This window comes from Cannabis sativa, chromosome X (genome assembly GCF_029168945.1).
Source record: "Cannabis sativa cultivar Pink pepper isolate KNU-18-1 chromosome X, ASM2916894v1, whole genome shotgun sequence".
Taxonomy (NCBI): Eukaryota; Viridiplantae; Streptophyta; class Magnoliopsida; order Rosales; family Cannabaceae; genus Cannabis; species Cannabis sativa.
In genome coordinates, this window is record NC_083610.1 from 44,407,831 (window position 1) to 44,423,923 (window position 16,093).

At 35.4% G+C, this 16,093-nt stretch overlaps 1 protein-coding gene and 1 non-coding gene across 2 annotated transcripts; one reads left to right on the forward strand and one right to left on the reverse strand.

The window, feature by feature from the left end:
• Window positions 1–10,142: 10,142 nt before the first annotated feature.
• Window positions 10,143–15,670, reverse strand: LOC115702304 (uncharacterized). Its single transcript, XM_061106064.1, has 4 exons — window positions 15,374–15,670; window positions 14,698–15,292; window positions 14,241–14,650; window positions 10,143–14,110 (listed from the first exon to the last, which is right to left on the reverse strand). The coding sequence occupies exons 1-4, from the start codon at window positions 15,668–15,670 to the stop codon at window positions 10,244–10,246; spliced, it is 5,169 nt and encodes a 1,722-aa protein (XP_060962047.1). The 3' UTR covers window positions 10,143–10,243.
• Window positions 15,021–15,127, forward strand: LOC115702308 (small nucleolar RNA R71). Its single transcript, XR_004008844.2, has one exon. It is a non-coding gene; the product is annotated as a small nucleolar RNA R71 (small nucleolar RNA).
• Window positions 15,671–16,093: the final 423 nt, after the last annotated feature.

Genomic DNA, 16,093 nt, shown 5'->3' on the forward strand with positions numbered 1-16,093 from the left:
TTTGAAAAGTTACGTTAGTTGGTCAATTGTGGAAGCTTCGTTCAGAAGTTTGGGTTCAAAATGGATAAACCAAGGCTTTCTTTTCTTATTATTATTATTTTTTTCAAAAATAAATAAATATGTAATAAATTTGAGTATCTCCAATTTTCATAAAGGTGCTACAAAATTTTATATTATTTAAAAATATAATATTTTATTAAGTAATTTTTTACATAAAAAATAATAATATTTAAATTATATTTTTAAAATTCTGTAAGTACATGTATAGGTACATGTTCATTAAATATTAAGTTATTATTCATGTCTCAATTTTTTATTAGTATAATTAAATTAATTTTTTAAAAATAAAAATAAAAATTTAATGACCTAAACTGATTAGAAATTGTCTCTTGACAATTCCCTTAACACTTAACAAGTGGGCAACATCCAATCCAATCCAATTGAACCGAACCAATCCAATCCAATCCAATTACAAAAAATTGGATATCCAATTACAATTGGATTGGATTGGATGCTAAAAGTTTGATTCTAATTGGATTGGATCGGTTATTGGATGTCAATCTCAAAATCCAATTAAAAACGATCCAATCCAATTACATTCATATTTGTTAAAAATTATTTATATGTATTTATATAATAAAAAATATAATATGTATTAATTATATTTTTATTAGATTTAATTTTTGTATTAAATTTATAACAATTAGTTTTTTTATGTATTTATTTTCATGATGTTTGTTTTATTTTATTACTTAGAAATATTATTGTTTTAATTATTTGAAACTTTTAGTTGTATTACATTGTAATAATAGTATGCTTATGGAGTATTAAACTTCTTTTTTTGAATGAATTAAACTTAAATAAAAGGTAATATTTAATTTTTACGTAGTTTTTCTTCATATTTTTATGTTAATATTAAAATTTGGGCGCGTAATTGGATATCCAATTAAAAAACCGATCCAATCCAATTAGTAATTGGATTGGATTGGATTGGATTTTGAGGTCTAATTGGATTGGATCGGATGATGATTTTTCAAATCCAATTACTAATTAGATTGGATCGAATGAGGAAAAAAAGGTTAGATTGGATCGGATGTCCACCCCTACTTAACATTACCTAAAGAGGGTCGCTTATGTATATGGAGCCATGGCTGCATGCGGCTTCGTCAAGCTCAACGCCTCAGGATCGATCAATAGTCATCTGCATCGAGTTACCATCCCGATCCGCGCTGAGGCTTATACTGATGAACTCGTTAAAATCACTGTGAGGTTCTTTTTTTTTTTTTTTTTGACCCGGTGATCAAAATCACACATGATTAACAAAGCGGCAATCCATAATCGGCGGCGACCCCTCCTCGAACCAGGATAGCTCATCGTCTAACCGAAGGGCATGCTTTGCCAAACCATGAGCTGCAGAATTACTTATCGCAAGCCACATGGGACAAAACTGCCCCCGGAAATTTAGACAATAAAGCTATAACATCCTCAAACAGCACCCACAGCTCATATAACCATCCTTCCTTTGTTGATAGCTGAAAAAACAAACAACACCAAGCAACAACAGGTATTAGAAATGACAATCCTTGAATTAAACTTACCCGACAAAGTCTCTATAGTCGTAGGCCCTCCACAAAATTGACCTACAAAACAACAATAAATAAAACTCTATTACTACATAATTTAATGAAAAAATAGCTAAAATGAAATAAAGATAATAAAATAATCCATATTACAATATAAATCAATTCATAAATATAAAGACTTGAAATACTTATCTGTCAAAACTGAAAGGTCGTTGATGTAGAAGCCAAGAGCACAAAATAGATCACTTCTCTTGTCCATTGACTGTACTACAAAACTACCCTAAACAATTAAAGGCAAGCCATAAAAATGGCACGAAAACCGTAAAAGGCACAAAAATACCCGTAAAAGGCATAAAAACTATAAATCATTATAAAGATTATTGAATGAGAAACTATAAATAAAATAAATATACTTTAATATATAATTTTAAAATAAGATAAAATAGATAATTAATCCATATACTTTACATATTTTTATTTGACTTTATTTATAATTACAGAAAAACAAAAGTAAAAATACTATAAATATACATAAATAGGCTCAAAACAGTATAAACTATTTTTAAAAATATAGTATAAAAACAAAAGATTATATAACTTACCAAAATTAATAATAATACTACTACATAATAGATTAGACTTTAAAAATGAAAAACTAAAAAATAATAAAATAATACTAATGAACATCAAATAAGCTGGAAAATATTATAAAAATTAAAATAATATATGAACCATTAATGTCTTATGCTAAAAAATCTTAATAAAGAATCTTAATTGATAATGTTTAATATACAAAATATAAATAACAAAAGTTCAAAAAACAAATATTAAAACAATAGTAAAAATACTAATTAATATAAGAAAGGAAATTCTAATTAATCAATATAGTAAATTATTAATACTAAAAATCCACTGTGAGGTTCTTTGATTAATTAGAAATCATTACACTTGTCGATATATAAAGTTTTATTAATTTTTCGTTTGATTTGATTTCATGGCTAGTCAAAAGCTTTCTTAGATCTTGATCAATTTTTTCTTTTATTTCGTTCCGATTGTAACAAGAGATAATCTTTGAATTTAATTTAATAGACTGGATAGGAGGAGCCAGTCAGTGTTAAAGCAATTAAATTAAATCAATCTCAGTAGCACTATATCATAGTTCATCCGATTCTCCATGTTCTCAAAGCAACGAAGCAGTCCTCCTCTTGGCTCTCCACTTTAGATTTGTATTCTTTTTATTTAGATTAGATTTTGGAGGTATATAATAAATTATTTTTGGTAAGGGATGATAGATAGAGATTTTGTTTTATCATTTTCAAAACTTTGTTTTGTTTTTTGGCACCATATATTTATTTCTTTATATTATGATTAATCAAAGATGTTTGTAAAGTGCTTCTCCATCATTCTGATCCTCCAACAAACTATCACGGTAAATATCTCTCTCTGATTTTCTTTTTTTCTTTTATCGTAGACTGAATTCATTCGATTTTATATAGCCGTATTTCGATATTATGTGAATTGTGAGAGTGTTTTAGTTGGTGTATATACTGTTTGATATAATGTCTGTGTGATTCGTGAAAGAATTGGTTATTTTAAGGGCCAGTGATCACGATTCTGAAGCAATTTTTCTGTAATTTAATACCTCTTGATCATATTCATTCTTCAAGTTCCTTAAGAGTTTTCTATTTTAATTTTCTTTGTCTATCGTTTGTTGTTGTAAATGAGTTCAATGTTTTTCTTTTTTTTTTTGTTTCACAACTCTTTTATATTCTTTCTTTTTTCAATGTTTTTCTTTTTGTTAAAGGTTTGTTTTATATTGATTTTGTTCTATTTTGCGCCATTATTTATGGCTTTGGCGCCTTACAAGGCTTTAGCACCTATTATATGGTTGGACCCCTAATTATTTAGGGCAGTTTGTTTAAATTTTCACGTTTTTCGGTATTGAATGTATAAGAAAATTTTGACACAATAATATTTTAAAGTTAATAAGTTATGCACTATACAGATTTATTAGTCGGAATAAAAGGATTATTTTGGTTAAGGTATGATTTAAAGAATATTTTAAACTGAAATAAGGTTTAAGAGGGTTTACTTTAAATGCTAATTCTTATTAGTTATGTTTTGGTTTATATTTTTTAGGAATTTTCAGCATAAAAGGAAAGTGTTTGGAATTTTAGTATTCAGATTTTAATATTATAATTAATTAAGTAAAATGAAGAATAAGAATCTTGAGGATTTTGTAATAAAGGGAGGTGGAAACACTAATGGTAATGAGAATATATTGGTTTAGATTTATTTGGGAAGTCAAATTATTATGAAAATTTAGTTTGTTCTAAATATTATGGGAATGTACCAAAATTATTATATTATTTGTATTTTTAAAGAATTTCTGGATGAGTGTTATTAGTTTTTTGATGGAAGAAATGGAAGTACAAATTTGATGGATGAGCTGCGCCATTGTTTATGACTTTGGTGCCTTTTAAGGTTTTTGCGCATGATTTATGGCTGGCCCCCAATTATTTAGGGTAATTGATTAAAATTACAAGATATCGTGATTTTTTAAAAATATTATAAAATTTAATAGCTAACAATTATGGTATATAAATATGAGATTATTGCCTTATTAGTTTATTATAGATAACATAATATTAATTTTGGGTATATAAAATATATTATGAGTTTATTATAGATAACATAATATTAATTTTGGTATATAAATTATAAATGTGGGATTTTGTAATAAATTGGAGATAGGGATATTAATTGTGAATTGAGAATATTTTGTTTTATTTTACTTTTTATTTTGGGAAGATATTGAAATAAATGGGAAGTAAATGTTAATGAAGTATTGAGATTATTACCTTATTAGTTGTATAGGAAAATACTAATATGAATAGTTTTTATAATAATTTGAATGGTAAAATAATTAGGAGGTTATCTATTTAAATAATAAATAAGGAAGCATTATGTCATAATACCGAATTGGAGTAATTAATATTAATTTAATATTATTAATTAAATGTATGATGAAGTGGTAATAGGAAAATGGTACTTTTGAATGTGAAAATTGCAATATTAAGTTTTAAGGATATTAATACAATTTTGGTTTAATTTAGGTTGAATAAAGATTATAGTTTTACGGTATAAATAAAATAATAAATAATTTGACTTATTAAGGATTTTGACATGTTTTAGTCTATAAATAAGTAATATTTTATTTATGCTATAATTTAGTTGTAACTAGCCAAAGGGTAATCCCTTCGGCTAGTTCTAGTATTTTATAGGGAGATCTAGTTGTTTAGTCTTGGTGGTTGGTTGATTCTCTTCAGTTTGAATAGTTTTCTAATTAAAGTTTTATGCTATTTTTTATGTTTTTTTCAGGTGGAACTTCAGTATTTTATTGAGTTAGGAGCATTGTTTGAAGATGTTATAGCTTTATTGTCTAAATTTCCGGGGGCAGTTTTGTCCCATGGGGCTCGCTCTAAGATTTTCGCGGCTCATGGTTGGCAAAGCATGCTCTGCGGTTAGACGATGAGCTATCCTGGTTCGAGGAGGTTCCAGCGCCGGTGGCGGACATAAGCGTCGTACATTCATGAGTGATTTTAATCACTTTGTCAAAAAAAAAAAAATCATTACTTAAAGAGATTTCAGAAATATAACTTAGATATTATTATCGTTAAAAATTAAACTTAGATATTTATTTACAATTGGGAGTTAAATTTATTTATTTATGCTGTAAATTACTCAATAAAATATTATATTTTTGAATGATATAAAAAATTTTAGCACTTTTAAAAAATGTGAGATGCTCAAATTTATTATGTCTTATTAGTGTGTGGAAGGGTCTATTTTATTTTATATCTCTTCTATATTTTTTTTACACTCTCAATTTTAAAAATACTCCAATTGTATAACACATTCAAAAATATTATAATTATAATCTTTTTTTTTAAAAAAATATTATAATTATAATCTTACACATTATTATTCAATATATTACTTATTTTAATTATAAATATTATCACACTACTTATATAGATAGCATCAATGTCATGTACCTATTAATGGTATATCATCTTTGTGTTTTACCAAATAAGCAATCTACATATAAGCAAACTGTTGTGAAAATTATATACGCAAGTATACGCAGTCACACAAGTAATAAAGTGATAAGTAAGATCGTCTCCACAGGGATTGCAAACAAAGTTTGATATAAAATCAACTAATTACAACTTAAAATAAAAAGAAATAATATGTAAATGGTTGAGTAATGATTCAAAATTAAAATTGACAAGAATTAAACTTGCTAAAATTAAAACTACTGCTGCTAGAAAAATTGTTTGCAAGATAAAAAATATAATATGGCAAAAATGGCTTGAATAACTAATTCCTTCTAGTCAGGTTTTTTACAGTCAGTACAGCATTGGTTCAGCAATCAACCCAGTTCCAGCTTGTATTCTTTTTTCCTTCCTTGCTTCTCTCTCTTTTACCTGTCAATTTAGTTCCTCCTTTTTCAACAAAATAAGCACAGTTAATTGAAAAAAACACACCCAACAATATCAATATTTACAAACTTAAAGGTTAGACTACTAAATAGAAAATAACACTGAAACTAATTAAAGTTAAGCAAAATAGACACATTTTCATTACTCTCCTCACAATATTCTAGTTTAAAAGCATAAAAATTAACTCTATAACATAGAGTTATCACACCCCAAACTTAGAGTATTGCTCGTCCTCGAGTAATGAAAAACACAAAGAACTAAACAATAAGAACAGAAAATGACAGCGACACTAACACGCTTGCAGTAGAGAAAATCTTGCTCTTTCACAACTTGGTCTAGGGACGAAATTTGCTCTCAGAATTAGATGAAATGGAAATGGAAATGGAAGTAGTGAATATGCCTCGAATTTGTGTGTTTCAACAGAATTTTGCATGCTATTTATGTCCTTAAAACTTATCAAGAGTAATTTGATCAAATAAGTGTGCAAATACTTCCCACCAACAACTTGAATTTCTACAACAACCCCCTTTGATCCTCAAGTTTAAAAAGTTTGCTTCCATAAGTTGAACTAGTGTAATCCTCTCCACTAATGTAGCTTAGCTTTACAACTTAGATCAAAAGGACTTGATTAGGCTTGAATGTTAGGCTTGGGTTAGGGTATGGTATAGGATGTATTTAAACTAGCTTAACACCTAACCACTTCACTTGTCAAAAACCGAGCCTCTTCCTTAAACTTTTTTTTCTTGACCCTCTTCCCTAATTCAATACTCACAAGTACTTGATATTAAAATTGACTTCTTTTGCTAAGTTTACTCTCTTTTTTTTTTTCTTTTTTTTTTTTTTTTCATATATTAGAAAAACATTTATTACTATATTATACTTATATAATAAATAGCAAGAGAAGGTTAATTGAAAATTCATACTCATATACTTTGTGAGCTAATTCCCCCACCCCAAACTTACAACCCAACATTGTCCCCAATGTGGCTAAAAGTATGACCTTGAATTAGCTCGCCACAAGTTACACTCACCGCACTCACCCCAAACTTAATGTGAAACTTGGCTCTTGACAAGTGAGTAATTAAGTTGGGACATATGTGGAAATGCAAATTAAGATTGGCGTTAGATGTAGGATTGGGTTGCACAACAATAATAGGCTACATGGCTCAAACTTGGGTGACTAGGGAAAAATTGAATTCATAGGAAAGGCTAGAAAGGCTCAAACGTCCAAAGATGGCCTAAATCATTTCTAAGTCATAAAGCTCGCTAGGATTTCGCCTCAAGGATTACACTAGCTAATTCTAGACGCTTAAACTCTCTCAAAGTGTTCGCTATTCTAAAAACTCAAGTTAAGGTGGGATAACACAAGCACACAATATTTGAAAGGATTCCTCATAAGCTAGCATTTAGACAAAAATAACACTTAAAATTAGCATTTTCAACACACGAACCAAGGCACTCCACAAATGGAGGAAAATGGATATGTTTCATCATCGAGCGCTACCCTAAACCAAAGCTGAAAATACAAGCAATATGGTTCTCATTTGCAAGCTAACACAAATTATAACACACATGACAAAAGAAATGATCAACACATTCAAAGCTTACTACACACACTACTAAATTGAACAACCACAGTAAACACATAACAAACACAAACAGTAGCACACTTAACTAACACATCACAGTTAAACTAAGGTAATTAATTCAGGAGAAAAGAAATACTCCCTCAACAATCCGAATCGCCACCACCAGAGTCCCTCTCTTCGTTGTCGACGGAGCCCCAAGGTGCAAGGATTTCTTCCGGGAAAGCAGGAAAGGCAGCGGCTGTTTTGGACTGGCTGCGACGAAGATGTTGCATCATCCATGCATCTCGTTCCCTTTCATAGTTCCAGTGAGTCCGGCAGGCTCACACATTTGTTGTTGTAAGGCCTCATGCTTGGACAGCCGCTCTTCCACTGGATCTCTTGAAGTGGAAGCTGTGGCAGTGGATGGAGTGGGGCGTCTTGGGGCACGATCAGGCCCGAAACCAATTACCCCCTTTCGTGGAACTGGATCTTCATCATTCAACATTGGTACATTGGCACATCTGCACATTTCAGTAATGAGGCACGGGAAAAACAATTTCCCTTTTACTCGGTGTGCACAGTCAAAAATCTCCTTCGCCATCACCTTGCCAATATTAATCTTTTTGCCTTTCACGATGCAATAGAGCATCCACATCCGTTCCCGACTCACGGTGGAGTCATGTGACGTAGGCAGCAAGGTAGTTTGCACGAAATTATAAAGACACTTGATATCATGCTTCAGATCCGTCCGTTTAAAACGGAATACACCACGCCCATCGATTTCCCACACTGCCTCTGGAGTGGCCAATTCAGGCACAATCTTGTGCATCAGCTCATCAGTGAGCTTACCGACATCCTTGGAGAACTCACACGTCACATTTTTAAGCAAGTAGTAATGGTTGATGTCTTTGTCAGAAAATTTCACTTTAGTTTCTCGCACTATAATCTCAGCTGGCAGTTCATGCGCCAAAAAATTTGCATAGAATTCCTTTACTACTTCGCAAACTGCAGATGCCGGGTCTTCGCACAATTGCAGCCAATTCCTTTTCTTGATGTTCTCGATCAGCCATGGCGGCATACTGCCAAAGTCATCATCCCCTATTATCATACCTCTCTCGACATAGAATTCTTTGTGACTAACTGAATCAAGGTATTTCTTCTCAGCAGCTGGTGAAACAAATTTCTTAGCTTCCCGAGCATCTCTCTCAGGAGGCTTATGAGCACACCTCTTAATTTTCGGCATGTTGACTCCTGCTTAGTAGAATTCAGCTACAATTTTTTTCTCTCAACAGCCCAATCCGCAACAGTATAATCACAGAATAACAACACAAATTCAATGCTCCTCCACTCTAAAAATACTCAGCTACACAGGCCACAATACTCACCAAATAACACTGTTTAACCAAATAAATTTTGAATTGAAATTCTCAAACCCGGATTCACTTTGAGTTGGCTGAGATGTGCAGGCGTCAACTTCTTGCTGCTGAGGTCGAATGTGCTTGCTAGAGCTTGTGATGGTGGCTGGTTCGTGGTTGTGCTGAAGGTGTGCGAAATTAGGGCTCGGTGGTGAAGGCGAGTTCGAACCTGTGGATGGATGGACGAGTGATGGTGACTCACGGAATGGTGAAGGATGCAGAGTGGTGGTTCGGGCTGTGAGTCGATGCGGTTGGGCGGAGGATGCGAGCTTGGTGGTGCGAAGGTGAACTGGTGCGATCTTTGGTGATTCGAATGGTGGGTTGTGACTGAGGTTGAGTAGTGTGCGGATGGGAGTGGTCTGTGCAGGGGTGAATGGTGCGGCTGGGTTCGAGCTTGGAGATTGACTGGGGTGTAGCAATGGTGGACGGCTAGGGAGAGGTTGAAGGTGGTGTGCGGCTAGGGTTTTCAGGAGAGGAAGAAGAAAGGGATAGGCTGATTTGGGGGGTTTTCTTCTTCCTTTTTTTTTTTTTTTTTTTTTTGACATATAAATGTATTTATCATTACAAACTAAAACCTATGATAAGTTTTTTTTTTTTTTTTTTTTTTTTTTTTTTTAAAGAAGAAAACCCCTCAATCAGTGAGCATGTATGTTCACTTCCAGTATTTTTGAAACCCAGACCTCCCAGTACAGCATCACTACAGCATTTCTTCAGCAATTTCATTTTGCAACCATCCCTGCTTCAGAAAGCTGCAGCAATGCTAATCCAATGCTGTACTGGGACCTACTGCTTCATCAAGCAATTTTGCTCACACCAGATTGCAGCAACTCTTTTACTGTCATTCCATTTTGCTTTCACCTGAAATCAAAACCACCACACCAGAGAATTAGAATTATATATATAATTATATAGGTAAGTATCTATGTATAGCTATATATATATATATTTTTTTTCTCTTTTCTTTCTTTTTTTTGTTTTTTTCTTTTTGTTCTTGTTTTTTTTTTTTCTCTTTTTTTTTCGTTTTCTTTTTTTTTTTCTTTTTTCTTTTTAAGGGGTGGCACACCCCAAACTTATTACATAGTGTATATATAACTACATATAATCTTGTTCCTCCGCACTCGGGTTGCCCAAATGTGAGTAACTAAAGCCTTGACAACCCGAGGCCTTCTTCCTCAAGCCTCTTCCAATGTGATGGAGGTCTTTGCTCGATCAACCTCCCCTCCGATGTAGTGTTTAAGTCGCTGCCCATTCACTTGAAATACTCTTCCGGACTGTTCATTCTTGATATCCACAGCTCCAAAAGGATACACCTTGACAATGGTGAATGGTCCCGACCAACGAGACTTTAACTTTCCTGGAAACAACTTCAGCCTTGAATTGAATAACAACACTTGCTGCCCTTCTTCAAATACTCGGTGTTGAATTCTCTTATCATGCCATCTCTTAGTTTTCTCCTTGTACAACTTGGCATTTTCATAGGAGAAAAACCTCATCTCTTCAAGCTCATTTAATTGCAACAAGCGGGCTTCTCCAGCAGCTTGGAGATCAAAGTTCAGCTTCTTTATAGCCCAAAAAGCTTTGTGTTCAAGCTCTACCGGCAAGTGACACGCCTTCCCATACACCAATCGATATGGGGACATGCCCAAAGGTGTTTTGTATGCTGTCCGGTACGCCCAAAGTGCATCATCTAGGCGTTGGGACCAATCTTTTCTGTTGGGATTTACCACCTTCTCCAATATGCCTTTGATTTCCCGATTAGATACTTCAGCTTGCCCATTAGTTTGTGGGTGATAGGCAGTGGCAATTTTGTGTTTTACACTATATTTTGCCAAGAGTGCAGCCAACACTTTGTTCACAAAGTGTGTTCCCTCATCACTTATCAAAGCTCTAGGGGTCCCAAACCTTGTGAAGACATGTTTATGAAGGAATTTCATGACCACTCGAGCATCATTCTTCGGACTAGCAATTGCCTCTACCCACTTTGATACGTAATCCACCGCCACTAGAATGTAGAGATTCCCAAAGGATTGTGGGAAAGGCCCCATAAAGTCAATACCCCACACATCAAACAATTCCACCTCCAAAATACAATTAAGAGGCATCTCATTCCTAGCGGAGATATTTCCCACTCGCTGGCAGCGATCACATTGTTGAACGAAAGCATGAGCATCTTTAAAAATAGAGGGCCAATAATATCCTGATTGAAAGACTTTGGCAGCCGTGCGTTGTCCACCAAAATGGCCACCATAAGGAGCTGAATGACAATGCTCCAAGATGCTTCTAACTTCACTCATTGGCACACATCTCCGCATTATACGATCTGGGCATTGCTTGTACAAGTATGGCTCATCCCAAAAATAAAACTTGCTATCATGAAGGAACTTTTTGAGCTGCTGCTTGGTAAAATCAGGTGGATAGGCACCTCCAACTAAGTAATTGACAATGTCTGCATACCATGGTACCCGTGTTTGCTCTACCACTAGCAGTTGCTCATCTGGGAATGAGTCTTGAATTTGTATTTCTCCTTCTAAGTGGCTGCTGTGATTGTTAGTTTCCAACCTAGAGAGATGATCCGCCACTTTGTTTTCTGTCCCTTTTCTGTCTCGAATTTCCAAATCAAACTCTTGTAGCAACAAAACCCAACGAATGAGCCTCGGTTTAGAATCTTTCTTGGCTATCAAATACTTGATTGCCGAATGGTCAGTATACACAACAACTTTGGTTCCCACAAGATAAGATCTGAATTTCTCAAAGGCAAAAACCACCGCTAGCAACTCTTTTTCAGTAGTGGTGTAGTGAATCTGGGCATCAACAAGAGTTTTGCTTGCGTAATAAATGGAGTGAAAGGTCTTATTCTTCCGCTGTCCAAGAACAGCCCCAATGGCAAAATCACTTGCGTCACACATGAGTTCAAAGGGCAATAACCAATCGGGTGCTACAATCACGGGGGCCGTAACAAGAGCTGTCTTCAACTTTGAAAATGCTTCATTACATTCAGCGGTAAACTCAAATGGCCTATTTTGTTCAAGCAAGCTACACAAGGGTTTGGACACCTTAGAAAAGTCTTTAATGAAGCGCCTATAGAAACCCGCGTGTCCAAGGAAGCTTCTTATGCCTTTCACCGTGGTAGGGGCTGGTAACTTCTCAATCACTTCTAGCTTTGCCTTGTCAACTTCTATCCCCTTTCTAGACACTTTGTGACCCAACACAATACCCTCTTGAACCATGAAGTGGCATTTCTCCCAGTTAAGCACCAAGTTGGTTTCTTCACATCTTGCTAACACTCTCTCCAAATTCTCCAAACAAATCCCAAATGATTCCCCGTAGATAGAGAAATCATCCATGAATATCTCCAAAATACTTTCAGCCATATCCGAGAAAATAGCCATCATACACCTTTGGAAAGTCGCGGGAGCATTGCACAAGCCAAATGGCATCCTCCTAAAGGCAAAGGTACCATATGGACAAGTGAAGGTGGTTTTCTCTTGATCTTCTGGTGCTATAGAAATCTGATTGTAACCCGAATAACCATCAAGAAAGCAGTAAAACTCTTTTCCCGCCAAACGATCCAACATTTGGTCAATAAATGGCAGCGGGAAATGATCCTTCCGAGTAGCATTGTTGAGCTTCCGATAGTCCATACATACCCTCCAACCTGTCACAGTTCGAGTAGGAATCAACTCATTGTTCGCATTAGCCACCACCGTGATTCCTCCTTTCTTTGGCACACATTGGACAGGACTAACCCATGAACTATCTGAAATCGGGTATACAATACCATAATCCAGCCACTTTATCACTTCTTTTCGCACTACTTCCTTCATAACAGGATTTAACCTTCGTTGATGCTCAATGGAGTTACTACAGCCAGCTTCTAGGATTATTTTGTGCGTGCAGATCGCTGGACTAATCCCTTTTATGTCTGCCATAGTCCACCCAATCGCTCTTTTATGTTTCTTCAGCACTTCTAGCAACAAACCTTCAGCTTCAGCTTCCAAACACGCTGAAATAATTATTGGCAGCGTTTCATTCTCCCCCAAATAAGCGTATTTGAGGTGGCTTGGCAAAGGTTTCAGCTCTAACTTTGGTGGTTCTTGGATGGAAGGCTTTGGAGGCTTGAAATTGCTTTCTTTCAACTCTAAAGACTCAAAAGATCTCTTGAATTTAGGGAAAGGTTGCATCGGCTCAACCCAAGCAACTTGGGTTTCTTCATCTTCACTCAAAGCTTCAAGATCTTCAAGAGAACTTATCACCTTCTCATCCTTCCACACTTCCTTGTGAAAACTTTCAGCCACAATAGAATCAATCACACTCAAACGTGAACATTCTTCAATCTCATCCGGGAATCTCATAGCATTGAACACATTAAAAGTAACCTTTTGATCATTCACTCTCATAGTGAGTTCCCCATTTTGTACATCAATCAAGGTTCTTCCGGTAGCAAGAAATGGCCGTCCCAAAATAATCGGAACTTCTCTATCGGCCTCATAGTCTAGAATGATAAAATCAGCCGGAAAAATGAATTTATCCACTTGCACCAACACATCTTCAATTTTCCCTTCCGGATGAGCCATGGAACGATCCGCTAATTGCAAAGTGATGGTGGTTGGCCTCGCTTCTCCAATTCCCAACTTCCTAAAAGTAGACATCGGCATGAGATTAATACTAGCTCCCAAGTCACAAAGAGCTCTTCCAACATCTCTACCCCCAATAGAAATTGGAATTGTAAAGCTACCCGGATCTTTCAATTTGGGTGGGATTTTACTTTTCAACATGGCACTACAGCCCTCCGTCAAAGCGACAGTTTCAAACTCCCCAAGCCTCCTTTTCTTTGTCAAAATATCCTTCAAAAACTTCACATAAGTTGGCATTTGCTCCAAAGCTTCCACTAAAGGTATATTGATGTGGAGCTGCTTTAGAACATCAAGAAATCTCCGGAATTGACCATCATCTTGTTGCTTCTTGAACCGTTGAGGAAATGGTAGAGGTGGCTTTTGCAAAGGCTTTTCTGACGTCGACCGGATGCCGTAATCTTGTAACTGCGGGAATTTCAGCATCTGAAGTTGCTGGTTTTTTCTTCATTTCCCCATCTTTTGGGATTGAAGAGGGCTCTTTACTGCCTTTTGCAGCCACATTTGACTCAATTATTTTTCCACTTCTCAAGGTTACCGCTTTGCAATGTTCCTTCCCATCTCTTCTTGGATTTTCGGTGTCACTAGGCAAGGTGCCTTGTGGTCTATTCTTCAAATCATTGGCCAATTGCCCCAATTGAACTTCAAGATTCCGAAGAGATGCTGCTTGGCTTTGAATTACAGCGTCATTCTTGGCCATATAATCTCTCATTAAGCTCTCCAAAGAACTAGTTTGAGAGCCTTGAGGTTGGTGAGGTTGTTGAGGTCTTGGTTGTTGAGAAAAACCCGGTGGGAATGATTGCTTTCCTTGTGCTTGTGCTCCACTTGAACTTGCCCCTTGACCTCCCCATGAAAAGTTTGGATGATGCTTCCATGCCGGATTGTAGGAATTTGAGTATGGATTGTTGTTGCGGTTGAAGTTTTGATTACCCACATAACACACCGAAGCTGGATTTGAGGGGCAATTTTCAAAAGTATGCCCATCACCACAATACACACAAGAGATTTCTGCCCTTTGAATGGCAAGTACAGTTGTACACTTCCTCCCATATTCATATTCTTCAAAATGTTGGTCATTGAGGCCATTTGAGCGGTTAGAGCGGTCAAAGCATCTACTTCAAGAACACCCGCTACTTTTCGGCTTGTAGGAGCTCTATTAGTTGACCATTGATAGTTGTTGCTAGCTATCCTTTCCAAAATCTCAAAAGCTTCATTGTAAGACTTGGAAAGAATGGCTCCATTAGCCGAAGCGTCCAACACCATCCTAGAAGCCGCATTGAGACCATTGTAAAATGTCTCAAGTTGAATACAATGAGGAATACCATGGTGTGGGCACTTCCTTAACAACTCTTTGAATCTTTCCCATGCATCACTAGTAGTCTCGTCTTCCAATTGTTGAAAAGACATGATCTCGCTTCGAAACTTTGCATTTCTTGTTGGAGGAAAGTACTTTCTCAAGAATTTTTCAGCCAAGTCATTCCAATTAGTCACCGAATCGGGAGGAAGAGTATTAAGCCATGCTCTAGCCCGATCCCTCAAGGAAAATGGGAACAACTTCAATCTTAAAGCCTCTTCACTTACTCCTTGTAGCTTGAAAGAATCACTCACCTCCAAAAATGAGCGAATATGGAGGTGAGGATCTTCCGTTGGCGACCCACCAAATTGACCAACCGTTTGGAGCATTTGAAACATCACGGGCTTGAGCTCAAAGTGAGGTGCTTGAATTTCGGGTCTCACAATACCCGGATTTAGCTCATTGAACATAGGGGCTGCATACTCTCTTATTGCTCGGGCTCTATCATCGGCCAAAGCAATAGGATTGGCTTCATTATGAGCACCCCCAATTTCAAACCCATCGGCCATATTGCAGCGTTTTTTAGCCTTTTGTTCCTTCCTCCTTTGTCTAAAAGTGCGTTCAATTTCGGGGTCAATAGGAGCAAGTTCAAGGTCTTCTTCTTGCTCGTTCATACACTAGTTTACACCTGAAAAATAAAAATTCAGCGCACCAAATAGGATTAAAACCTTAAACCAGAAAATAAATTGCAAAATAGTTGATAATACACAATTTTTAGTTTCAATCCCCGGCAACGGCGCCAAAAACTTGTTGTGAAAATTATATACGCAAGTATACGCAGTCACACAAGTAATAAAGTGATAAGTAAGATCGTCTCCACAGGGATTGCAAACAAAGTTTGATATAAAATCAACTAATTACAACTTAAAATAAAAAGAAATAATATGTAAATGGTTGAGTAATGATTCAAAATTAAAATTGACAAGAATTAAACTTGCTAAAATTAAAACTACTGCTGCTAGAAAAATTGTTTGCAAGATAAAAAATATAATATGGCAAAAATGGCTTGAATAACTAATTCCTTCTAGTCAGGTTTT